At 41.4% G+C, this 26662-nt stretch overlaps 1 protein-coding gene across 1 annotated transcript; it reads left to right on the top strand.

Annotated features, from left to right (window-relative positions):
- On the top strand, positions 1–26662 carry TEDC1 (tubulin epsilon and delta complex 1). Its single transcript, XM_081324785.1, has 8 exons — positions 1–174; positions 1486–1564; positions 4904–5106; positions 8468–8635; positions 11361–11459; positions 19129–19215; positions 20428–20631; positions 25882–26662. The coding sequence occupies exons 1-8, from the start codon at positions 49–51 to the stop codon at positions 26308–26310; spliced, it is 1395 nt and encodes a 464-aa protein (XP_081180911.1). The 5' UTR covers positions 1–48; the 3' UTR covers positions 26311–26662.

Consider the following 26662-nt stretch of genomic DNA (forward strand, 5'->3'; position numbering starts at 1 on the left):
TTCGTGCCGCTTTTGAGAGAGAGGCGCGGGAATAAGCCGGTAAAGAGAATGGATTGCCAACGACCGGCATCGGCTTACCTACCGGCAGCTATTGCAGCGCTGAGCCTGAGCCTGCCTGGCTCGCACGTTTCTCCAGAGACTTTCCGGCAAGCCAAGTTCGATCAACCTCAGGTGGTGGGTAGGGGAAAGGGGAAGCCATTCTGTACATGCCCCTGGTCGCTCTCATCCTAACTGGGTGGTGCGTTCAGGCACTGAGCACGAATTTACGTTGACCGACAGTGTTTGTGCGAGACATACTAGGCAGCTTTAAAAAACGAGACTAGACCTCAACGGTGTCAGGCGATTTCTCAACCACAGCTACTTTTTAAGATGTGAGGTCTGGGGAATTCTGGGAGTTGCAGTCCAGACTTCTTAAAGCGGCTGAGACTGAAGGACGTTACTGCCTTTGATTAGTGGCCCTCTCGCCGAAGGGAGGCGGGGTTGGTCGGATGGACTAGGACAGGGGTAGGCAACCTTGGCTCTTTTATGACTCGCGGACTTCAACTCCCAGAATTCCTGAGCCAGCATAGCTGGCTCAGGAATTCTGGGAGTTGAAGTCCGCGAGTCATAAAAGAGCCAAGGTTGCCGACCCCTGGACTAGGATAAGCGTCTGGTTTGCGCAACCCAGCTTTTCAGCCGAAAACGAGAAAGGTGACGTGTGAAAAGGGCTTTCTTCGGTTCAGGGGAAATGTATCCTGGGAAACAGTCTCACTTTCTTCTTTCTGAGTCTCCGACTGCAGAGTTGCTTTTTACGTATTCGACGGAGATGTTATAACCATGCTTGCTGAGGGGCTCAAGTTTTTAAAACGAAGCTCCAGTCTACTAATTTTTTTTTGTCAGCTGCTGCTAATCTTTTTAAGAGAAATTTGGTAACGCTTAGGTCAGGGGTAGGCAACCTCGGCTCTTTTATGACTCATGGACTTCAACTCCCAGAATTCCTGAGCCAGCTGGCTCAGGAATTCTGGGAGTTGAAGTCCATGAGTCATAAAAGAGCCGAGGTTGCCTACCCCTGGCTTAGGTGAATAGAGAGCACCAAAAAAGGATAAAACAAATGCAAAATCGTGATAAAATACAAAATACATTCCATCACTATAAACAGCTAATGAGGTTTAAAAATTATAATCACAATTATATTCAATTATATCCATACCCCAGAATGCACGTGTCTCCCTATTATATAGATATTAAATCCACATTTGTTGATACATTGAAATAAGAAAAATATATCAGAATTTAGTTACAATATTTTACAAAATCATTACTTTTAACGATTCTCCCATTAACCTAACCTTATTCTATTTAATATTCAATTGGATAATCTGCACTTTCAATGGCAATCAATTGGGCAGCCATAAAAAGTACTTAAATGTTAAATACCTTTTTTTAAAAAAACTAATTGGTGATATCTTATGAATTAAACAATTCAGTGTTCTCTATTTTTAACAGAGTTTAACTTTCTGGAAACTACTATATCATCTCCTGAATCAAATCCATGGTGAAGGACAGATAAAGTCTGCTGATATAGGTAGCAAATTACTGTGAATGTGGGAACATGTTTAGTTTTGGAGGGTGGGGGAGAATGAAAATAACAAAAGTATGTTATTTATGAATTGTATTAACAGCCTCAGTATGAAAGGTGGTACATGAATTATAAAATGATAAAAGCTTTGGGCAGCTATAAAAATATGAATAAAAATGGTAAAAGTATAACATCTTTTCATACATTAAAAAGTCATTGAAAATCTCTGCTTGGCACTGTGAGGAATAAACATTCAACCCCAAGGGTGTTGGAAAACAAAACAAGTTTTATTAAAGCTTTTGTAAAAGCAGTGGAACTCTTGGTAATGGCAAATCCCAGAGTCCACACTTGAATCAATTTTTCAATAGGTTTTTATACCCTGTCCCGTGCATCATGCCACATCCTTCCAAAGTGACCCCAGTTGATAGGCCCACCCAGTCACATGCTTTCCGACCACCTAGCAATCATTACAATTACCAAACCCTCCAATTATTAGATTAAAAAAACCTTTTGTTCCTGTCTTATCTTCACTCCCTTTTCTATGGCATGATTTGTAACATCCTGCTAACTGAGGGTGTAGTTTTATCTACAAGGTGAACTGTTACCCAAACTGGATAACTGCAATTATAAAAGATTTATGTCTTCCCTTGTTTATAAGAATGCCTGCTTTGCATCTAGAAGCTATGTGTGTAACAGAGTTCATGCTTCGGTTAAACATGGCTGCACTTTGGTTCATAGTTATACTTTAAAATACTAACTAAGCAGTATTCATAAAGAATAAGCCTTATATAAAATGAATAATATGTTATTCATAAGCTATATGCTATTCTACAATAGTGTGCACTATTCTAAAAGTATCCTTTAAGTCAGTGTATATAATTCCTCTCTATTCTTTCAGCTTATTATATCTCCTTTCCTAAAAGTATCTTAGCTAAGTGCCTCTATATGCCTATTCCTTTAACAGAAATGAAAAATTACAACATGTACATTTATTGTGTACCTTACAGCACTGAAATTATGGTAGTGTCAGATGATCCTCTCTGAATGTTGGAGCAATGTAACTTGCCACTTGCTTCAATCCAAATGCCAATTAGGTAATTACTGACAATAATTGATAAAGCAGCAGGCTCTGCAAAGTAAATGGTTTTTTGCTGCTCTCATTGCCAAAATGTAGCAATGTATTTTGGTGTGCTTTCGGTCATACACATAGTAAGCCACAAGTGCTCCATCTGTTATCCAACCTGCTTCAAAAAATCAGATTTTTGCTCAGGTGCAACCATATTGATAATTAATCTAGCCTCTAGAGATAGTTTCTTTACTCAGTGCTGGTGAGCACTGGGGCTTTGAGAAATGCTTCACCAAGGAATAATATGAAGATGATTGTTTTAATTGCCTCACCATTACCTTACTCTCTCACACTCAGAAGTAAGCTCTTACCAAGGATATATCCTACTCTAATGCCTAGCAAACATGCATTGAGAACTGAGTGACTTTGCAATTCTATGAAATCCAGATTGGATTGTTCCAGGCAGTTTCCTCATAAAATCTCACAAAGCACCTGATAATTACATATTCATACTAAAGTATTAAATTACTGTGTTTACAGCTTTATTAGTTCATGAACATTACTTTGATTCCAGTGTTGCTATAGTTTTTATATAGTGAACTCTATATAACATATTGATGTAGATACATTTATTTGTTTGTTTATGAATGCTTTCAAGTCAGTTTTGACTTCTGGCAACTGGTTCATGCATGTTTTTTGGCAATGTTTTCAGAAGCAGTTTGCCATTGCCTTTTTAGGGGTAAGTGCAAGTGATTAGCTCAAGATTACCCAAGTGGTCTTAGCATCTAAGACGGCAAAAACTGAAATAGATAATTTATTTGGTTCTCTGTTCTAGATAAGTGCAAAGCTGCTTAGGCAGAGAGCCCTGCTGCCAGTGTGCTATGCTACTATCTGCATGGATTAGCTGTATGCTACTATCTCATTCCAGGAATGATGCTGTCCAAATTAGGAGGCATACGTAATACTCCCTAGCCTTTCCTCAATAAATAATTACTGTAAAATTTATGATAACAGCTTTTAAGGCTATGAAATGATTTCCTATAGAAGAATAGGCCAGTTATAAAAAGCTTCCAGTTAAATGTAGAAGAAGAATCAACAGTAATTATATATATAATATATATAATTTATAATTCTACAAAGCCTCTGTTTAATGATTCAGTGAATTCAGGGATAATGGGAGATCACTTTCTTTTCTATTTAAGCACTAAGTTATTAATGGGGAGCGGAGATGGTACTGACAGGCTACTACAGGGCTTTTCAACCAGTGGTATGCATACCACCGGTGGTACTTTAGCACCTGGCAAGTGGTAGGTGACCTCTAGCCAAGTGTAGCGGGGGAGGGAATGAGCTAAAGCAGCACTGTGAGCAAGCGAGTGAGTGAGTGAGAGAAAGCAAGAGGCTTTTGTGACCAGAGTGAGTGAGCAAGAGACTTTTGTAAGCGTGAGTGAGAGAACAAGAGGCTTTTGCAAGCAAAGTGAGTGAGTGAAAGACAGAGCAAGGGGCTTTTGTGAGCAGAGTGAATGAGTGAGAGAGCAAGTGAGGCTTTTGAGCAAAGTGTGAGTGAGTTAGAGAGAGAGAGAGAGAGAGAGGCTTTTGTAAGCAAAGTGAGTGAGAGAGAGGGAGGCTTTTGCGAGCTGAGAGAGTGAGAGGCTTTTGTGAGCAGAGTGAATGAAAAAGCGAGTGAGAGGCTTTTGCAAGCAAAGCGTGTGGGGGGGGGCTTTTGCGAGCAGATTGAGTGAGTGAGAGGCTTTTGTGAGCAAAGTGTGAGTAGGTGAGTGAGAGAAGGAGCCAGAGGCTTCTGCTAGCAAAGGGTGTGAGAGAGGGGGGGCTTTGCGAGTGAAGGCTGAGAGAAAAAGGGAAAAGTGAGGGGGAGAAGGGAAAAAGAAAAGAAAAGGCATTAACTTCTGACTTCCTCTGTTGCAGTAGAAGGAAGCATTAACATTGAACCTCAACTTTTTATTTTTCCATAATATTATAAACTAGCCATTTCTATAACAACAAATGAATCTAAGCAGTAAAGCCCAAAATTCCCCCCCCCTTTTTTTTAGTCATCAAGTTTTTGACACATAGCTAAACACTGGTGGTCATGTCCTAAAAGTAGTGCAATCTGTGAAAAGGTTGAAAAGGTACTATGGTATAAATTACTCCTGAGGTGAGAGATTTGATCCCCTTGCCTCCCAGATTTTGGTTCTACTTTCTTTAACATTTGGCATGCTTTTTGATGAAATTTGGGGTTATTTGAATTGTTATTTATAACATTTACCTTATCTCCTCTTTAGGCACCCAAATCAGATTTGTCAAATGTGCAGCCTTGAGCTATGGATATAGAAGACTACAATTTTATCAGCTTCCTGCTGATGGTTCAGAAGCGAGCAGAGAACTGCTATTGGCATTTTCTTGGTTCCTTTGCAGAATAGCTCTAATGGAAAAGTTATTGATACTAAATAGATTTAAACTTTGGGATGAAGCAACAGTATGCATGGTGAGTTTAAGGGGTTCAAGAATAATTTTCATCAGCAGCCAAATAATGAGATAGAGAATGGGTCATTTGATTTTGTTTAATGAGAGTGGCAATAGAGGCAGGTTATTTTTAATGTATTCCAACCAGATGTACATGTTCCCAGCATGTTTTGTGGAAATTGTTTAAGAGACAGATGGCTTAAAAAAATGAATGTATACCATTTTACCTAGAGCTAAATTAGAAAAGTTGTTCTGGGTTTACGCTAATTTAAAATATTTAGCTTCCTTGCTGAAAGACATCTAAAGTGCAGACATCCCTTTTTGGGGGGGCCTTTGGGTTCTTCAAGTCTGTTGTTGACTATGTAGAAATAGTCCAGACACTGAGGATATAGTGTAGAATTTTTTTTTGCTTGTTTTATTTTTCTTACACTTTGATAAAATATAGCATTTTTTGTAGGAATGCAGTTATATATCTTCATTTCAGCAAACAAAGTATCTCATGACATTCTGATAAACAACTTAAGTATTAATTTTCTACCCATCTTGGCTTAATTGTCATGCCATCCATGTAGATGACCATGTTTGACATGTTTCAAAAATTGTACTCAAAAGAGTAGTAATCAATGGTTTCATATCATATGAGGAGGGGAGACACTGAGTGGATTGTCACAAGATACGATTTTTGCTCTCTATAAAGATTATTATGTTTATAAATTTTAAAGAGAATTTTTATGAATTTGCAGAAAATACAAGACTGGGTGGCTAACTGTACAAGACAATTGAAATTCAAACCGATTTAGATACAGTAGAGAAATCTGCTGAAAATAGCAGAATGAAATTTAGTGTGGACAAATATAATTGTTATATAGGAAACAAAAAACAAACCTGCTTATATAAAATGGGGAATATTGATTTGGTAACAATACTGTGGAAATATTTATAGTTGACTGCAAACTTAGTATAAATCCACAGTATAATCATGGCTGCAAAAATGAATGGTTGTATCTCCATTAAGATAGGGAGTTTGCCTGTTTTATTCAGGGTTGATAGCTTTTTCTATTTTCAACATTATCTTTTTGCCTTCCCGCTTTCCCAGAAAAAATGGATATTCCTTATTTTCAAAATAGGTGCAATCAGCGAATAATTGTTTTCAGTAGACAAACAATTTTATTAACAGAATTGTGCATATTTATATACTATATTTAATAAAATAATAAAGTGATTTTCTACTTACAAAATTCCCTTCATTCCTGTCCCTCTCCCTCCCCCTCCCCCAAAAAGAAGCCTTGAATATTAGATCTCAGTTGGTGATATCAAGTACATTTCTGCATAATTAAAGGATTACTTTTTATTTTTTGAGCTGGCCAAGCAATAAGGCTTGATCTTGGGATTTAACAGCTATGAAATATATGTAAAATATTGAGTGAGACCAAAACTGGACACCTTTGTATCATAGGACTACTCAGTTTTGATTTCAAAAACTGGACTTCGGAGTTGAGCTATCATAGCATATTTACTATGATTTGATATCCAGGATTAATGGCCACTTACACGTAATTACTTACACTAGTTTATCCATGCAAACTTAATATTTGTCCTGATTTCTTATAAGACTGATATATATCTTAGTTAACTTTGCAAAATGATGTTATTGTTTGAAATTCACACCTTGTCCCATAAATTAATCCTGTAAGTGTGCTACTTATTTGCCAATAGGTGGCAATTCAACACAACAGGATGTTTTTGTAAAGATACTTCTTCCATTTCGTATTGGTTTTATGTTAAAAGTATTGTAAAGAGAGTTAGTAACAATCTAATCTGAGAATCTACTAACAAACATTTGCCCAAAATGGAAGCTCTTTTGAACCCTAAAGAAAATGAATGTTTGTTATCTTTATACATTTCAAAATAATGTTATAATGCCATATTTCAGCCGAACCTCCTTCCATAGTTTTACTTGTTTAAATAGCCTCAATAATTCAGACTTATTTATTTAAAAATAAATATATAAAATAAATGAAAAGGTATATATTAAAATACCCCAATGCGCCATCTTACATCCTTCTTACTCTTGCTAATATGAAACATTTGCTAACCTTTTCATTGATTCTTATGTATGGTTTAGATCTATTATACGCTGCTGTTACTACATTCAGCAACTAATTGTGGCTTCCACCCCAAACATTCTATGATTTAAGACTGCTCACTTAAACGTACTTTCTTTGAATCAAAAAGTATGCCATAAACCTCTCACATTCATGCATTTTTTACAGATCTCTTTTAAGAGCAAAAATCTGGTCTGCATAGTGCCTACATAACACTAAGGCTGTCAGGTATAAAGCCTAGAAGGAGACAAGAGGGACTTAGAAGGAAGCATCAGCAATGTTTGGACTCACTACCCAATTTCCTCTTTGGACGATGAATTAGAGGATTTTTTCCCACCATACAACATTTGGTTCTGTTCAGTGTTAGAGAGGTTAACCTGCTGATGGACACAGTCCCAAATCACTTTACATAATTTCTTTCCAATATTCCACTGCATTGGATAGAATACAAAATTGGCACTGTTGATAAAGGGATGGCAGATGATGATCACATTGGCACATTTTCAAAGACTAGAATATTTGAATAGGTCAGGAGCAGCTAAGCCTGGTGTCCTTCAGCCATTTTGGAGAATGAATCTGTTTGGACTCCCAGTGACATTCCATATATTAATCTTTTTTGCGTGTATCTTTCATAAAATATTCAGGACTATATTAAATAGTCTGATGAAGCTAATTGTTTTTCACTTCTGGGAAGCTTCATTTATTTTAACATACTTGATATTTCTTGAATTTGACATTTTTAATATATATATTTTTGAGAAACTGATGCCTTTTTATGAAAACATCTGTACATTGCTCCTTGAATTTGATAACACAGAGCAGGAAAGTGAAAATTTCTGTTTATGAGAACTTCCTTTCAAGTTATGATACAGAGATAGAATACAATCAAGAAAGCGAATAACTCTTCTAAAAAGAAAGCACTACATGTATTACTATTGCTAGAGGTATACATTTTCCTTAGACCAGGGGTCTTTGAACTTGGCTCTTTTATGACTTGTGGACTTCAACTCCCAGAATTCCTCAGCCAGCATACCTGGCTGAGGAATTCTGGGAGTTGAAGTCCACAAGTCATAAAAGAGCCAAGTTTGAAGGCCCCTGCCTTAGACTCTTGAGTAATGAGACATTTCTCTGTCAATAGCATCTTTAGAAATTCTGCTAAAATTTCTAGGCAACAATGAATACTAAACAACAGAAATACTCTCTAAACTCAATAAACCTTAAACACTGAAAAACAGCAAAAATCATTTTCAGAGATTTTATTATTATTTTCCATCTTAGTGCAATCCTCTTCTAAAATGTCTGCAAGATGGGAAAAGCCTTGTTTCAAAACCTCACGTTAAAGGCCAAAAAGATGTTCAATATCTTCAGTGGTTGAATGGCCGCCTGAAACTCCAGTGGCGGAGTTACCACTCTGACCAGGAAGAGCACTGCAAGCTCCTGCACAAGGTAAGTAGGACTTAGGTTGCAGTAGTTTATATTTTGTGGCATTATCCTGCTCTGGAAAACAAAATAGATTTTAAGATTGTGTCACAAACCCAAAATGCCCGGCAGATTTGGAGTCATGGCAAAGCTACGTGAAGGTCAGTCTCTGGCTTTTTGGAATGTAGAGCTTTCCTCCCACCCATGGCAGTCCATCATTCATTGTGCATAAGTTCTTGTGGCTTAAAAAACATTCATCTTTTTCTAGGGCTTTCCTGAATTTCATTCCAGCTTGGCTTACTAGAGTCTTTGGGGTCTTAGCATGCACTTGAGTGATGACTGGTGCTGCTAGCTGCTTTGATGGCATGAGTGGATCTGTTATCTCTGTCTTGGTGCTGTTGTATTGTGGTAATCATGACAGTGCGTCTGCCAGGAATTTCCCCCTCCCCCCTGGTAAATCTTTTATGGTGAAATTAAACTGATGGAAATTTTGGGACCATTTCACTTGCTTGGGAGACAGTTTTCTGGGCATTTTCAGGGCTTTAGGTTTTTGTGGTCAATCTGTACCTGGAATGGCATTTTATTCCCTTCCAAGAAGTGTCGCCAGGTCAGGAGAGCCAACCGGACGGCATAAACTTCCTTTTCCCAAACTGCCCACCAGAGGAATGCAATGGGGTGGCTTCAAAGGCAAAGTAGAAGGCATTAGAAAGCCATGCCTTGGCTGAATTATAAAAGGGAAGGTGTGGGAGGTGCTGAAGGCAACCGTTCATGTTGAGGATTGAGTTTCTGTGGACTGTGTTTGTTTGCCTTGGACATTGACTCAGGTCTGTGAGAATAAAAGGGGCTGGTTTTTTCTTGCAGTTCCTGCCTGTTTCTTGGAAGAGGGCTTTCTCCTTGTGAGCATAACAAGGACCCACGTAGGCTGAGACAAAACACTGACTGGCTCTGTGACCCCTCCTTCTTCTGGGTTGGTGTCTGTCTCCGTCAGCTGGTACAGCTCAGCTGGTAGTGGCTATTGCTGTGGTGGCGGCTGCACTTTCCGAAGTGCTGATGGAAGGACTTGGGTTTGCTACCTCGATTCCCACACCACCTGCTTCCTCAGTTGAACCTGGGTTTGCGATGCCACGACACGGGTCAGTCTTCTCTTCTTTCAGGAAGTTGAAGGCAACTCTCAGCATGTCAATGGCTTGCTTTAAGAACCGGCTGGAGCGGACTGGTCTTTCGTCCTTTTCCTTGCTGAGACGGAGCGATCTCTCCATCTCCAGTTTCTAGCCTGGTTGGTGGCTGCCACATTTGAGGGTTAGCTTCCTAGCTTTCTTCTCCCAGTCTGCCTTTTTCCCGACGCCCATCGACCACTTCGGCTTACCTCTTCCCAAGAAAGCAGAACTCTTGGAACGGTTTCATCCCAAAAGGAACTTTTATTAGGAGAAGTTGACAACAGGCATAGAAGGCAGGGTCTGAGGGTTTCCCGCTCAAATCAATAAGTTAAAAGAGCAAAAAGCAACCCCCACCCCAATAGTTCTTCCAGTCAGTTCAAACAGCCCAGTCCCCAGGTGTTAAGTCTGCTATGGGAACGGGGCTGATAAGATTCAGTTTCCAAGGCTGTGAAAATGTTGTTGGGTCTTCGTACCTTCTCTTCCGCAGTGAGCGGTAAGCCAAATGGCCGGAAGCACCTTCCTTTCTCACCTCAGGTTGACATCAAGAGGGAATCAGTTCAAAGAGCAAGCAGATAGAGGAAGCGGAGAGGATACATTATAGCAGCTAAGCGAAAGGAAAAAGATGCAAAACAATTCCCTAAGCTTCTCCCCTCCCCCCAGGAGTATGGCAAAACGCTCAGAAGGGAAAAGACTGAACCAGCAAAAGTTTTTTTTTTAATTCCATTTATATCCCGCCCTTCTCCGAAGACTCAGGGCAGCTTACAAGCTTAGCAGTAAGTTCCCCCCCACACACACACACTAAAGAGATGGATTCAGACAGTAAGCAATTAAACCTTCCAAGCAAAGATATATGGACAAAACATGAAAAGCAACTTTTTGGTTTGTGTAGTAAACTTTTTCCCAGTGATGCTCTTACTGCTTTTTTACTCAGAATTAGAATACATTGTTTTTGAGTTTTTATCTACAGGCAGCATAATAGCTGGCTGGCCTACTGAAGTATGCTAGTTTTATTTCCTGTACTGTAGCTCTATGAAACCCTAATTCTATAATAATAAAGTTGGAAGGAACCTTGGAGGTCATCTAGTCCAACCCCCTACTCTGGCAGGAAATCCCTATCCAACCCCCACAGGCAGCAACCATTTTCTTGCCTGCTATGCTGCTTACCTGTAACTTCCTGCCAACTTCTCCACTGATTTGGTTGTGGGAAGTCTGCAGGAAGTTGTCTCACCTAATAGCGTTGGGATTTGGTTTCTTTATGAAGATTTTCAAGCAAAAATGCCCTTTGCATAAACTGGGTTCATACGACCATGTGGTTTGCTTAATGACTGCAGCGAGTCACTTAAGAATCATCATAAAAACATATAAAATCTAGTCCAATCATGTGATGCCATGACTCATGACTAGAATTTGAGTTCCAATTGTGGTTGTTAATTCGAGGACTACCTGTAATCTAATACCTAAAACTACATATTTAAGTATATTGTCTTTACAAGCAACAATGTATTACACATTATTGCTTTTGTAGACAATACATTTACATGTGTAGTTTTAGATATATCTCATATCCTATCTCTAACCATATGTTTTTCTCCCAGGTACATGCCTACACAATAGGTTCTCATACTGACCCTGTTATTGGCCATTTCTCAGTCACAGAAGTAGATGTTGGAAGACAGCCAGAAAGATACAAGCAGGTAATCCTCATTCTATAGCATGATGGTATGTTAGTAATTCAGAGAAACCTGCTTTCTGCAGAATTTCCAAGCTTCAGCTACATTCTAGCTAGAATAAATAACTTCAGAGTATGGCACCAAAGGATCTTGGTTAGTCTCCTTCAGTGCTTGTTATAAAACAGCTGCCTACAAAACAGCTGCCTGAGCATCTTGAGGTTTTAACTAGTTTGCAAAGTAAATCTTCTTCCCCTCCTTCAAGGAGAAGGCTTCATTGCTTAGAATTTGAAAGACTGAATGGATGTAGTATGCTTACATTGCTAAAATAAAACTTTTAAAATTACCATTAATGTTCTTTTTTATATAATATTTCATTAATTTTCTAATTTTACAGTTAAGTATTTAAAAAGCAACGTGGTGACTGGGTTAATCAATAGTTCAATAGCATACATAAGTCTTTGGTATAAATCTCAAGTTACAACATCAGATATTTCCTCTCTTTTTCCCTTAATATCTACTATCTCATATTAGGCTAATACAGTTCTTATTACTATTAACTAAGTAAAAACGTCTTTGTTACATTTATCAATAATTTTTAGCTTATACATATCTTAATTGTGTTTGCATTCAGTCCTTATATACAATCAATGTCATGTTATTGCTTTTTTCCCAAGCTTTAATTTCCCATCAATATTCAAATTAACATTTGGTATTTATAATTTCCAAGCTTTAGGTAACCAATCTTATCTCATTTCTTCCTTTTTCCCTTTTTATAACAAAATCTAATGTTCTAAATACACATCTTTTGGAATATAGTCTTGTTCTGTTTTCTAAAAGTTATCTATTTTTTACCATATTAAACCATTCAATTAATAATACAGTATCTCCTCTAATAAATCAAAACCATTAAATGTATTGTCTGATATTTCACCTAACAACCACGTTGCTTAGTGATGGAAATTCCAGCCCCAATTAGGGTCATTAAGTGAGGACTCCCTATATTGCTGTGAATCACAGGTTCTTAGTTGAGATTCATCCCCAAATACATTAGGTACCCTTAGATATGCAACTGTTTCCCAGCCGCATCTATGTTTTTATAAAAGATGCATCTGTGACTTTCCCTGAACTTGGTTACTAGAATAACTACCAATAATTTATGTAACATAAACAGAATTCTCTATAATGCTATATTTACTTATTCATTAAATATTATTTTAACTATTCCAAGAAATCTTTCAAATACCTTAGGATTGGGGTTGGTTACAGATGTAAAATTCTCACCATTGGGTTTAGCACATCTAACTGGGATAACCCAGGATGATGTAGAAATTATGTCTTCAGCTAATAGTTGAAAGTTGTCTTCTTTCTTTTTCCTCAACCGGCGATATACAAACAAGTTCAGAAGAAAGAAGCTGCTTTCACCTTTCTGCTAATTGAAATACATATTCTTTAGCAAGGATCTAGTAGTCAGTCTGGAGAGGTGTGCACCGTCTGAAGTGCATTATCAGCAGGGCTTTTTTCCTCATAGAACCTTCAGAACGGAGTTCCGGCACCTTTTTTGGGTGGAACCTTGTAGGGTAGGCAAGGCGGGTTGTATGACATGTGTGGGTTCCGGCACCTTTTCCTTTTACAAAAAAAGCACTGGTTATCAAGTTACACGCCAATCACAACAGAGACCAATTGACACCAGAAATAATAGCTTAATATTCAGTAAAAGGATAACAGAATTGGCAGGGACCTTCATGGTCTTCTAGCCCCACCCTCTGCTCAAGCAGAAGACCCAATATAATTCTGGACAAATGGCTGTCCAATCTCTTCTTAAAAACCTCCAGTGATGAAGCACCCACAATTTCTGAAGACAAGCCATTCAACTGATTAATTGCTTTCCCTGTCAGGAAATTTCTTCTTAGTTCCAGGTTGGCTCTCTCTTTGATAAGTTTCCAACCATTCTTTCTTGTCCTGCCCTTAGGTGCTCTCTGTGGCAGCGCCTCAAATATTGGAAGACTGCTATCAAGTCACCCCTAGTCCTTCTCTTCATTAGACTAGACACGCCCAACTCTTGCAACCAACCGTTCATCATATATTTTATCCCCTTAATCATCTTTGTTGCTTTTTGTTGCACTCTTTCTAGAGTCTTCAACATCTTTTTTGTATTGTGATGATCAAAACTGGATGCAGTATTCCTAGTGTGGTCTTGCCAGTGCAATATAAAACTGTACTAGCACTTAATATGATCTCGATAGTATCCCTCTGCCTTCTTGGCCTTTTCGGCAGCTGTAGCACACTAATGGCTCATATTTGAATGATTGTCTACTACGGCTCTTAGATCCCCCTTGCAGTTACTCTGTTGAACCAGGTACCTACTGTACAATTTAGAGTTTATTAAGATACATGAATGGGAATTGGCTTTAAAAAAAAGATGGTGGTTAGTTCTCAAGAAAACGCTAACTTAAAGAAAACTGGGGTTTGAACATATAGTAGCTAAAATCAATCCTCAAACATCCTTTGAGTCTAAATCCTCATTGCACTTATAGGTATATATGACTTGTATCTCTTTCTGAGTCCTTGAATAGTTTACCTCGTATTGTGATATGATCGCAGCTGATCGCGGAGATCAAAGGATGCGAGTTTGGCATGGAACCCTGCAAGGGGCTGCTGTTCCCTAGCCCGGATGGGCGACAGGACCCTCCGAGGCTTTGGTGGAGCCCGTAATGAGCGCCAGTAGTAACAACGGGGCGGTATTGGAAAGGGATGGCGAAGCGGCAAGGAGGCAAGGCTCCCGGACTCGAAGGGGCCAAGCGGAACGGCTCGATCAGGCTGACGGTCGAATTACAACGGCCGAAAGCAACCGGCGGCACCCTACGGCAACCTGTAAAGCGGCCGAGGATGGTCGGGCTGCAACGTGCAGTTTGCAGCCTTTTCTGGCTCGCTCAAACCAGCAAAGAGCATATACCAGCCGGCAGCTGCCGATGGGATCTTGCGGCGGTCCCCAAATCAGCTGTTAAGCGGCCAGCTTGGATGCGAGTAACCGGCGGCACCCCGCGGCAGCCTGTAAAGCGGCCGGTGATGGGTGGGCTGCAACGCGCAGTTTCCAGCCTTTTCTGGCTCGTTCAGACCGGCAGAGAGCATATACTAGCCGGCAGCTGCCAGTGGGATCTTGCGGCGGCCTCCAAATCAGCTGTTAAGCGGCCTGCTTGGATGCGCGGCATGCGGAAGCCTGCAACGGACATACAACGACCTGATCGATCTCCCTTCGATAGACAAACGGTCCGGCCCTGCAGCCACCTGCGGAGGAGCTGTAACGACCTGGGGCTGCCTACAAAGGTAGCCTGGACGGCGAGGCTCCAGAATTGGTGGCTACTGCCCCCCATCTGCCCATCTATAAGATCTTCGCGCTCCCCCCCACGACAGAGATCTGTGGGATGATAGCCACCGTCTGTAGGCTAGAGCGCCATTTAAAACCCTCCTATATCTGGTCTGGAGGGCGGAATTCACCAGGGACCACCTGAAGCTTTATTTGGAGGTGGGATGTGCCGAAAGGCCCCCGAGATAGCAGTTATCCTCTCGGGATCATAACTTTAAGTCCAGATAATCCCTCCTTCATTTTTTCACCGGAGACTGACTACAGCCCCTCGGTCGCGATGACATCTTAGGCATGGAGATAGATGAACTACCACCGCTCATCACCGGAGCTACGAAGTTATCCACCAACAGACTATGCTAGCATTCACCGGACTCTCTCTCCTCCTGCGACCTACCCGGAGCTGGATGGTGACCCCCTGAGATCCTGATCACTGTGAGAGGGTGACCATGTTCTCAGGAGCCACTACTTCAGCTCTGTGGTCTTGATATGCAGTTGTTCCTACCAGCTCGTCCTTTACTCCTATTTCCACCTCTGATGGCTTACACCAGAAGTGAGCTACTTGCCCTGAGAGCTTCCCCACTCTCTCAGAGATGGCCATCAGACCTACGCCGCCGTTTCCTTAATGACGGGTCCTGGGACCCCGAGAGGTGGCATGGCGCCAAGAAGAGGCTCTTGGGTTTTCTTTTAAAATTTTTTGAAGGGTTAGGGAGGGGGGAGGGTCAGGCCCAGCAAATCGAGGGGAAGATCCCACCGGACCTGTCTCAGCCTAAGTTGGCCAATGGTCGCGGCAATATGAGGGCCATGGAGAGTCTTGTAAACCAGGGGGATGGGACAGGGATACCGATCCCCACAGTAATTGGGAATGGCAGCAGATGGAGGAGCAGAGGGTCATATCGTATTCTGAGATCACGCCCACGCTATCTTCTTGCTGTGGCGCGCTCTGACCCTCTGGCTCCCGCTTGCTGCCCTGGGGAAGAGGGAGGTCTGACTCCTGAGCTCAGGCTGATCTATTTTAATGCCAGGTCTGTTGTGAATAAAGCTCCCCTCATCCATGACTTGATCGAGGAGGAAGGCGCAGACCTGGCATGCATCACGGAAACCTGGCTGGGCCCAGAGGGAGGGGTCCCTCTGACTGATTTATCCCCCCCAGGTTTCCGTGTGCTACATCAACCTCGAGCTCAGGGTAGGGGAGGTGGCGTGGCGATCGTTATCAGAGAGACCCTCCATCCGCGGGAGGCCACTGCCCCTCAGATAGACGGATGTGAATCCCTCCTCTTAAGGTGGGGTCCTGGTGGTCAGTTGGGCCTACTTCTGGTATACCTCTCTCCAAGCTGCACAGCAACGGTTCTACCCAAGCTACCTGACGCCATCTCAGGATTGGCGGTCGAATTTCCAAAGCTTATGGTACTGGGAGATTTTAATCTACCTTCCCTGGGCAGTGAATCAGAAGTGGCCCGAGAGTTCATGGCCTCCATGACGGCCATGGACCTTACTCAAATTACTCAGGACCCAACTCACGAGGGAGGAAACATGCCGGATCTAATTTTTGTCTCTGGGCAGTGGCTAAATGGGATGGGTGGGGTTACTCCAACATCACAACCCCTTTCATGGACAGACCACTACCTCCTGCGGTTGGGCCTCCGTCACGTCACCCCCCGATGTCAGGAAGCGGAACCGACCAGGTGGTTCCGCCCCAGGCGCCTGATGGACCCAGATAAATTCCAGATGGCGCTTGGACCGATTCCCACCTCCCTCTCCCACAACCCGGTCGAGTCCTTAGTTAATGCCTGGCAACAGGCTGCTTCGGAGGCGCTCGACCGCGTTGTCCCTTTGCGGCCTCTGACCCGGCGCAAGTCCCGACTCGCTCCTTGGTTCTCCAAGGACCTGCGGGAGATGAAGCGCCAGAGAAGGGGCCTAGAGAGCATTTGGAGAGCCAGTCGGTCCGAGTCTGACCGAACACAGTTAAGATCCTTTTCTAGATCCTATCTTGTGGCAATGAGGGTGGCAAAGCACGCCTACTTCACCACCCTCATTGCGTCCGCAGATAATCGCCCGGCCGCCCTATTTAGAGTGGTCCGCTCCCTTTTAAGTCAAGAGACGGGAGAGGACCCCCTACATGGACGGGCTGAGGAATTTAGTAAATATCTGGTGGACAAAATTGCTCAGATTCGGGCTGGTCTGGACTCTGACTGGGCAGTATCTAACGAGAGGAAAACGATGAAGTTGGCCAAGTACATTTGGGAAGAGTTCGATCCTGTGACTCCGGATGAAGTGGACAAGATCATGGGGAAACTAAGTGCCGCCACATGTTTGTTGGACCCGTGTCCCTCCTGGCTAGTCTATGCTTCTCGGGAGGTTACACGAGGCTGGCTCCTAGCAGTTATCAATGCCTCACTGAGTGAAGGGTACTTCCCTGCTGCCTTGAAAGAGGCGGTGGTAAGGCCCCTCCTCAAGAAACCGGCACTGGACCCAGCTGTTTTAAACAACTTCCGTCCTGTCTCCAACCTTCGCTTCCTTGCGAAGGTCGTTGAGAGCGTGGTGGCACGACAGCTCCCTTTGAACCTGGAGGAAGCTGAATATCTAGATCCGTACCAATCGGGTTTCAGACCGGGGCACAGCACGGAGACGGCATTGGTCGCGCTGGTGAATGATCTCTGGCGGGCCCGAGATAGAGGTTATTCTTCTGTCCTGGTCCTATTAGATCTATCAGCGGCTTTTGATACCATCGACCATGGTATCTTACTGCGTCGTCTTGAGGGGCTGGGAGTGGGAGGCACCGTTCTGCGTTGGTTCTCCTCCTACCTCTCGGACCGTTCGCAGACGGTGTTGGCAGGAGGGCAGAGGTCAAGCCCTAGGCCTCTTAATTGTGGAGTGCCTCAGGGTTCGGTGCTCTCGCCCCTCCTGTTCAACATCTATATGAAGCCGCTGGGAGAGATCATCCGTAGCTTCGGGGTGAAATATCATCAATATGCTGATGATACCCAGCTATTCATCTCCACCCCGAACCAACCCAGTGATGCCCTCGATGTGATGTCCCGTTGTCTGGAAGCGGTACAGATTTGGATGGGAGAAAACAGGCTTCGACTCAACCCGGCCAAGACTGAGTGGCTGTACATACCGTCATCTCGTTTAGTCCAAGAGGTTCCATCTCTGACTATAGGAGGAGAGATGTTACCTCCCATTGATAAAGCACGCAATCTGGGCGTCCTCCTAGATTCACGACTCAGTTTTGAAGATCACATTGGAACCGTGGCTAGGGGGGCATTTGCCCAGATTCGTCTTATATACCAATTACGCCCCTTTTTGGACCGAGATGCCCTACGTACAGTCACCCACGCACTCGTTACCTCCCGTATTGATTACTGTAATGCTCTCTACATGGGGCTGCCCTTAAAGACCACCCGGAGGCTTCAGCTGGTGCAGAATGCAGCTGCGCGGGTTGTGATGGGAGCTTCCCGATACTCCCATATTACACCCCTCCTGCGGGAGCTGCATTGGCTACCAGTTGCCCTCCGGATGAGATTTAAGGTGCTGGTACTTACCTTTAAAGCCCTACATGGCTTAGGTCCGGGATACTTGCAGGACCATCTGCTGCCGGGAACAAATTCCCATCGTCCAGTACGCTCACACAGAGAAGGCCTCCTCAGGGTACCGTCAGCTAGGCAATGTCGGCTGGCGACCCCCAGGGGGAGGGCCTTCTCTGTGGGAGCACCAACCCTATGGAATCAGCTCCCCCCTGAGCTTCGGATAGCCCAAAACCTCCAATCCTTTCGCCGCGGCCTCAAAACACACCTGTTCCACCAAGCTGACCTAGACTGACAGGCATCTTAATTAATTTATATTTAGTATTTTTAATTCATTTTTAAATTCTCTAATTTTTTATTGCACTGATGTTCTCAATTTCATTTATCTTGATTTATGCACTTATTATATGTTTTATTGTGAGCCGCCCTGAGTCCTTCAGGAGATAGGGCGGGATATAAATCCCATCAATAAATAAATAAATAAAATAACAGAAGTAGGCTGAGGGACTTTTTTTTTTTGCTTTTACCATAGCCAAGGAAATTCAGAAATTCAGAAGTACAAAGCTGCAACTCTTCTATGGCTATTTCATGCAGGGATGGGGTGGGGGGGAGAATTCTTGCTCAGAATTCTTATGCTGTAGTTTTATTATACACGTAGAATTGCTTTGGCTACAGATCAGTTGGGGGTATGTTGCTCATTTAGCAGGGATCTCTAAAGCTTACACATGCCTATTATCTTACAGAGACCATATTACTTTATGTTATATTGCAATAATTAAATGTACTTTTTTCTTCATTTCTTCAGTTGCTGCATTTTGTGGAATCTGATTGCTCCCGTCTAGAAGCATTTTTGAAGTGGAAGCCTATGGAATCCCTTTTTTGGCATTGGATGGTATAGCTCAATAATGTGGTCTATAAAAAGTGACATACTTTCAGCCAAGATTAGTTTATAAAAATTCCCTCTACAAAACTGAACAAAATTATCAGTGTAGCTATCAGTTAGGAATTTGTCAATTGCCTAATTCTTGTCAATATACTATATTTGAGTTAGAGCTCTCATCGAGGTTAAAAGCAGTTGGTAATTTGCTATTATATAGAATGATTTTGAGGGTCTTAAATTTTGTTGCTAAAATGAAGGAAATTTCCTAGGTAATTAGTATTTGATTTGTGTATAAATGTGTATAAACAGGCGTTCCAGTTGGAATAGTGGGTGTTTGCATGTGCTTTAAGGATGGTTCTTGTTTGCCTTGTTCTGATTTGCCTTCCTGTTCTGTACCTGATTGCAATTGGTGAGTCTTGCAGACAACAATTAATCAAATATTTGGTTTAAGTTTTAGAGTAAAGTTGTCCGAAGACACTAAGACAGAGATGTATGTCAAATACTTCCCATAATATAATTAGCGTATATTATATACTTTAGGTTTGGATTACTTGTTCATGATATCAGTTGTGTGACATATCATAATTATATTGTTTTAAAAGCCTGAAAATCATGAGTAAGCTTTAAACAAATAATAAATCACAGAATGAAATTCTTAACTACATAAATTCTATCCATATGGATAAAATCCTGTTCTAATTTCGAGAGCCTATAAAACAGGGGTGTCACACTGCCGGCCCAGAGGCCGGACGCGTCATCCAGAAGCTGCGCCCACCCCATTGCCAGCAATGGCGAAAAGTCTCTGATACGTTGCACAGCATCACATGATGTCGTGACATGCCTGCTATAAAACTACAATAAAGACTTTTTGCAAGAAGAAACCCAAATTCTGGATGTGATTGAAATATAATGATATGATATGATATGATATGATATGATATGATATGATATGATGATATGATATGATATAATAAGATTAATTGTAATATTACTTGTTGGGGACATCTTTGTTCTAGTAATGCTCATTTTCCAATATTTTCTAGTTGAATCTGTTCTATTTAAGAAATCCATATACCGTAATTTACCTTTAATTGTCTGGTATAATCTTCAGATAGAACTAGATATACTTTATATTTTGTAGGATAAATAAGACATTGAATTTCTCTTGCAGATTATGGTTATGAAAAATTAATAAAGCTTTGGTACTTCCCTCCTCCCTCACAGGGGACAGTTTTAGATATGGTAACAGAAGATACCCAGAACCAGACTGTGTGTCACAAGGGCTGTCTTTTGCCAGGTACTGACCTGGGATGCCATGGTGTCAGCAGAATTATTGAAGAACTTGACAAATGTAAGAAAGATCTTCTGAGTCTGTGCCAGGAGTTACGTGAGCATAGAACCCTCCGGAAACTGGCTTGCTATGGAAAGGTGAGATCTGTTAGAAATCCAGTTGGGATTAAGACTCCCTCTTTTTCGATGCTAATCTGTTTTCAACCTTCTGGGTGGGAAGTTTAAGCTATGGTTTTTGCTAATGAAGGAATACATTTGCACACATTTAAGATTGTGACTAACCAGCATTATCAAATGTGTGTGTACACACAGACATAATACAATTTATACAATATATGTATAGTATAAATTAATATAGAGTGTTGAAAATGAACTTACAAAACTCCAATATTTTGATACCTCCAATACAAACCTTCAATAAACTGCACACCTGGATAGAAAATAGTCCTAGAAAGTGGGCAAAAACAATATGGCTCATGATCACAGATGCACACCTTAGACTAAACAAATATCCGCACAGTATGGCAACCCTCAAGGAGCAATTAGAACAGGCCATCACACCAGAGTACATAGAAAGGTTAGCAACCACTATCAGCTACCTCCCAGAGACATGCTAGAAAAAGGAAAACCACATTACAAACCAAACTCCTCAAAACAAACCCCAGAATCAAGAGGCACAAGAACCCAAATGGATGGTCAACATGTCCAACTGTCTGCTATCTACCGCAGAACACAATATTCTATAAAAAGACCTCAGTAATAACATAAATACTACTGATCAACTAGAATTCTTTGGAACCTTAGAAGGAGCATTTAAAACCGCAGAACTTCCCACAGAGATCCAAGAAAACATCAGATAAACCATTATACCCCAGAAAACAAGAACAAAACTAGCTGCAGCAAAGGACATATCAATCTTCCAAAATCTAAAAAAGGACCAGGTTACCATCATCCATACCAGCAGACAAAGGCTGAACCACAGTTATCATGGACAAGCCAAAATGTGAAGAATTACTAGAAGACAAAGAAATTTACTCCTTGTGAACACCAATCCAATGCAGAAACTAGACCGTTGGAACAAGAGAACTCTCAGTGATCTCACCAAGAAAGGCTAAATTAACAAAGAGGAACAGGGGCGTATGAGAAGCAGTGGACACATTCTCCCATGCTTCTATGGGTGCCCAAAAAAACATAAGCCTGACATATCTCTCCATACAATTTTATCATTACCAGGGACCACATCGATAATATAATGAAAGAATTAAAAAGAAAGAATTAACAAGAAAGCTTGGGCACCTCACAGGGGGAAGCAAATACTCCATCAACTGGGGGTGTTAGCAACTCCCATCAACTCCCTATTGTAGTGCCTCCAAAGAATCAAGGGTGTGACAATACAGGAGGCTGAAATTATGGTCTCATTTGATGTCACAGTTTCACATCCATAGATCCAGAATTAACCAAAGAATCCACGACAACATTGGTGCACAGCACACCTGACCTAACCAAATACACCAAGATTAAAATATCCAGAATCATGGATTTTATCAACCTCTGCCTAACCACATACCTTCAATTTGATAATCAAACATATCAACAAAATAAAGGTACTCACATGTGATCTTTCAGGAATCAAACAACCCAAAATATGCATTAGGTATTTAGATTTGATGATAACTTTATTGTCACTTTGAATGTACACCAATCGGCATACATCAAAATGAAATTTCGTTGCATACAGCTCTCAAAGGGTCACCACCTCCGATATATACTCCTTGTTCGGGGCCCGCTCAAATTTTACATTGTCCATTTTAGTCTCTAGGGAGTGAACGATGGCAAACAGGACAGATGGAAATGGGGCTCCATGTGGATAGTTAGCTTGTATTCTGACAACCTCGCCTTCTTTCCTTTTTCTGATGCTGACTCTTCCACCCTTTCCTTAAAGAGGCCTTGCTTCTTTTCGCCCCTGGAGCACGCTGCCGCCGCCACCAACTCCTCCAAAAGCCTCTCTCTCTTCCTCTGGGCCTGCCAACAGCCTCATCCAGTTCCTTCGCCCCATAAGCTCCAGGTCCTCTCCTCCTCTGCCTCCTCTGGAAACAGCCCTGATTTGCAGTAGAATCCATCACTTGGCCAGCAGTCAGATCTTGCTGCTGGTAGAACAAATTCAAACAGCGCCAACGACTTTTAACGGTCTCACCAACAGTTCCAAAACAACTAGAAACTCGCCATGGCAGCAAAGATTGTCGGTCGTATGTCGTATGTTACCTTAGTTCCACCATGTTGCTCAAACACATTAAAATCTTCCTGATCATGTGGCCTATAGCCTTTACTATCCCTCCCAAAACTATTCACCTTCAAGAGCCAATGCAGCCGCAGCCATTCCAGGCGCCGCCATCTTAGAACTTAGATGACACCTTTACCATAATAAAAAAGGACCAAGTAGAGAACACAAACAAAACCGTCAACAAAGGAATACAATTCACAAGGAAAGAAGAACATAACAATATGCTACCATTCCTGGATATCCTTATTACCAGAGCCTGTGATGGCAGATTAGAAGCACAGTCTACTGAAAAGCCACTCACACCAGCCAAGTGTTTTGCTACCAAAGTAATAACTCAACCTCTCACAAGAGAAGCTGTGTAAGAATACTATTTGGTCAAGCACAAAACACTGCAGCAACTCTGAACATCAAAAAAAAAAGGAAACAGATCACATTTACAACATCTTCCAACAAAATGGATACCTAAGCAACTTCATCAAAAAGTGCCTGACCACTCGACCCAATATAGCACAATCAGCACAAGATGTAAAAAAGATAGCGCTGCCATACATCAAAAATACCTCAGAAACCACCAACAGACTATTACAACCACATCCCATCAGCATAATATATAAAAACAATTAAAGCCTTCCAAAACGTCCTAAGTAAGCCAAAAGACCCAGCAGCCCCGGAAGTAAAAAATAGTATTTGTCTACAACATACAGAGGGACACGGTGGCTCAGTGGCTTAGGACACTGAGCTTGTCGATCAGAAGATCAGCAGTTTGGCGGGTCGAATCCCAAGTGCCGCGTAACAGAGTAAGCGCCTGTTACTCATCCCAGCTTCTGCCAACCTAGCAGTTCGAAAGCACGTAAAAATGCAAGTAGAAAAATAGGGACCACTGCGGTGGGAAGGTAACAGCGTTCCGTGCGCCTTTGGCGTCTAGTCATGCCGGCCACATGACCACGGAGACGTCCTCGGACAAACGCTGGCTCTTCGGCTTTGAAACGGAGATGAGCACCGGCCCCTAGAGTTGGAAACGACTAGCACGCATGTGCGGCGGAACCTTTAACTTTATCTTTACAACATACAGTGTAAAAACTGCAACAGCTACTATGTAGGACAAACAGAAGATTAGCAGAACGCATCCATGAACACCAACTAGCAATCAAAGAAATGATGAAAAATATAGTTTCACCAAAAACATTTTTAAAAAGCCTTCACCAAACATCAACTCTGTGGACAGATATATTAAGCTCACAGGGGAAGATGTTAAGGAAAACAGTCTGGCTTTCCTGGAGTGTGCAGTGCACTTTAAGAAGACAGAAGCCTTAACACTGAAGTTTACAGAACCTTCCCCCAAACAAACACACACACACAAATACATACAGATCAGTTTTTAGATTTTGATTCTCACCTCCCACTGGAGCACAAAATGGGAGTGATCAGAATCCTACACAATCAGGCTGAAAGTTTGCCTACTCGTAAAGAAAAAGAACTAAAACACATCCAGGAAACCCTCAGAACTTGTGGCTATCCTAACTGGGCCTTCATCAAATTTAAAAAAAACACCAGCAGGAGCTCCTCCATAACAGACAAAGAAGACAACAACAAACGAAGCAACGTTGTCATTCCATATGTTGCAGGAATATCTGAAAAGCTCAGGAGGATTTCCAACCAACACAACATACATGCACACTTTAAACCCAAGAATACACTAAGGCAGACGTTTCTCCACCCTAAGTATAAAACACACAGAAACAAATTGAGCAATATGATATATGCAATAAAATGCAATGAGACATGCAGATCTGTGCATTGGAGAAACAAAACAACCACTTCACAAATGCATGGCACAACTAGACTTATCACCCCAACAAACATCAACTGGAACACACCATGGTGAAAAGAGGAGAACCACTGCAAAAAGGTCACTCCCGTTGTCCTAAGGTGATACAGTAGAATACCATAGTCAATGAAATCAAAGGAAGCTGAGCCAAACAAAGGTCATCCACCACTGCGACCAAAGCCATTTCAGTGCTATGACCCAGCCTGAAAGCTAACTGAAATGGATCATAGATGGATTGTAGATCGTATACTTCTTCCAAATTGCTTATTGTTATAAATTACTGTATTTGGGAGATTGCTCTTGGAATTCTGTCTGTCACCCAGACTTGTATCATTTGGGGTGCAGAAATATCTTTAATAAATAATTTGAGTAACTTTTAAATCTTGAAGTTTTAAAATGAACCCTGGAAGCTCACAGGACACTAGAGATGCAGAGTATAGACTCAACTTTAATAAATCAAGTAAATAAGCATTGCGTTTTCATTTATGTAATCTTAATAGCTATACAAGATTTGTGCATTTAATACTGCTATACACATAAATATACCTCCATGTTGTGCGGTGGGCATCCTTTGCCTCCATAATAAGAACAGCACACGATATATCTCAGCATACATTGTTAACTTTCCTATGGCAATGAATTTTTAAAACAGTAGTAACTAACCAGACAGCAGCAATTTTTCAGCTGTAAGCTTCTCTCCCCCCCCACCCTTCCAACCATGTTGTCTCCTCTGCAAACCACTACCTCATCCTCCATCTTCTTTAAACCAAAAACAGCAGTGTCTGAAATAATATGGCTTAAAACTGCCAAGTAATCAGAACACAAAAGTTAATTTATTCAGACTTCAAAAACATTCAACTCTGCATATTTTATTTTTTGCTTTAAACCCTGAAGTGGCAATCAGTGCATATTACTAACAAAAATATGTTCCCTTTGCTCTAATATGATAATAGGAAATTATAACTTCATAATGTATGCTTTGTACATCTTTATTTTTAATTTTATTTACTTATCAAGTTTAAAACCGCCCATTTTCCTCACAGAGGGACTCCTGTTTCTGAATGCCATGTGCAACAGCCACAAATTGTGCATATCTGAAAATTTCAGATAGCAAAAAATTATTATGTATAAACAGAATCAGAACAGAAGAGGAAACATGGCACCATTTTTCCAGTAATCAGAATTTGTGGGGGCTAAGGTAGATATGATGGTATCTATGCCATCCTTGCAGTTGTACAGTCTACATTTACCAATCTAATTACGATTTCCTTTTTTATAGGTCAGGACAAGGCAAGAAAAAGAAGGAGAGGAGGATTTCTGCATGGCTGTAAGAAAAGTACAAGAAATTGTGGAGCTGAAACTCTCCGATCTTAAGTGCAATAATAATAGTACCTGTAGAAGCAACAAGCTGCATGATCCATATAGACTAGTTTATAAGAGAAAGTGTTTAAAGGACAGTAAAAAGAATACTATTAGAACAGCAGCACCTACCAAAGCCATTAGAGAAGGAATCAATGTCACTGATGTGATCAGCTTTCTAAAAAAGGAAGAAGCAAGGTTGAAGGCACAGCTAAAGCAGCGACAAGAGGAAGATGGGCAGAAGATTCATAAAGCAGCAAAGAAACTTGGTGAAGTGCTTTTCATCCCACCAATAAAAACACAAAAAGCAAGAATAAGTGCAGAAGTTGACAAAGTTCACCACACCTGAAAGAACACTTTGGGATCGCTTGAAATTGCTAAACCCCATTGTTGGCATTTATTTCTGTCTTCTGAATGCAGCTGCTGGTCCTTTAGATTTACTATGCACCGTCTCATTTTGAAAGAATGAGTATGTTTTAAGTGTGCTACATATTACCTCAAGGCTATTAATGAGCAGGAGGCTAATATTCACATCTTTTAAAATTATTTTATCTTCTCAGATAGGTAAGTGTTGGTGCCCAGTTTTAGTTTAGCTAGAACAGATTTCAACACCACTAAAATAACATACTGAATATTTGGAGAAGAGATGTGTAAGTATGGGAATGCTGTATATTTAGTACCATCTTCAATAAAAATTTTGA

The sequence above is a fragment of the Vipera berus genome (assembly GCF_964194415.1).
Source record: "Vipera berus genome assembly, chromosome: 3".
NCBI classification, from domain to species: domain Eukaryota; kingdom Metazoa; phylum Chordata; class Lepidosauria; order Squamata; family Viperidae; genus Vipera; species Vipera berus.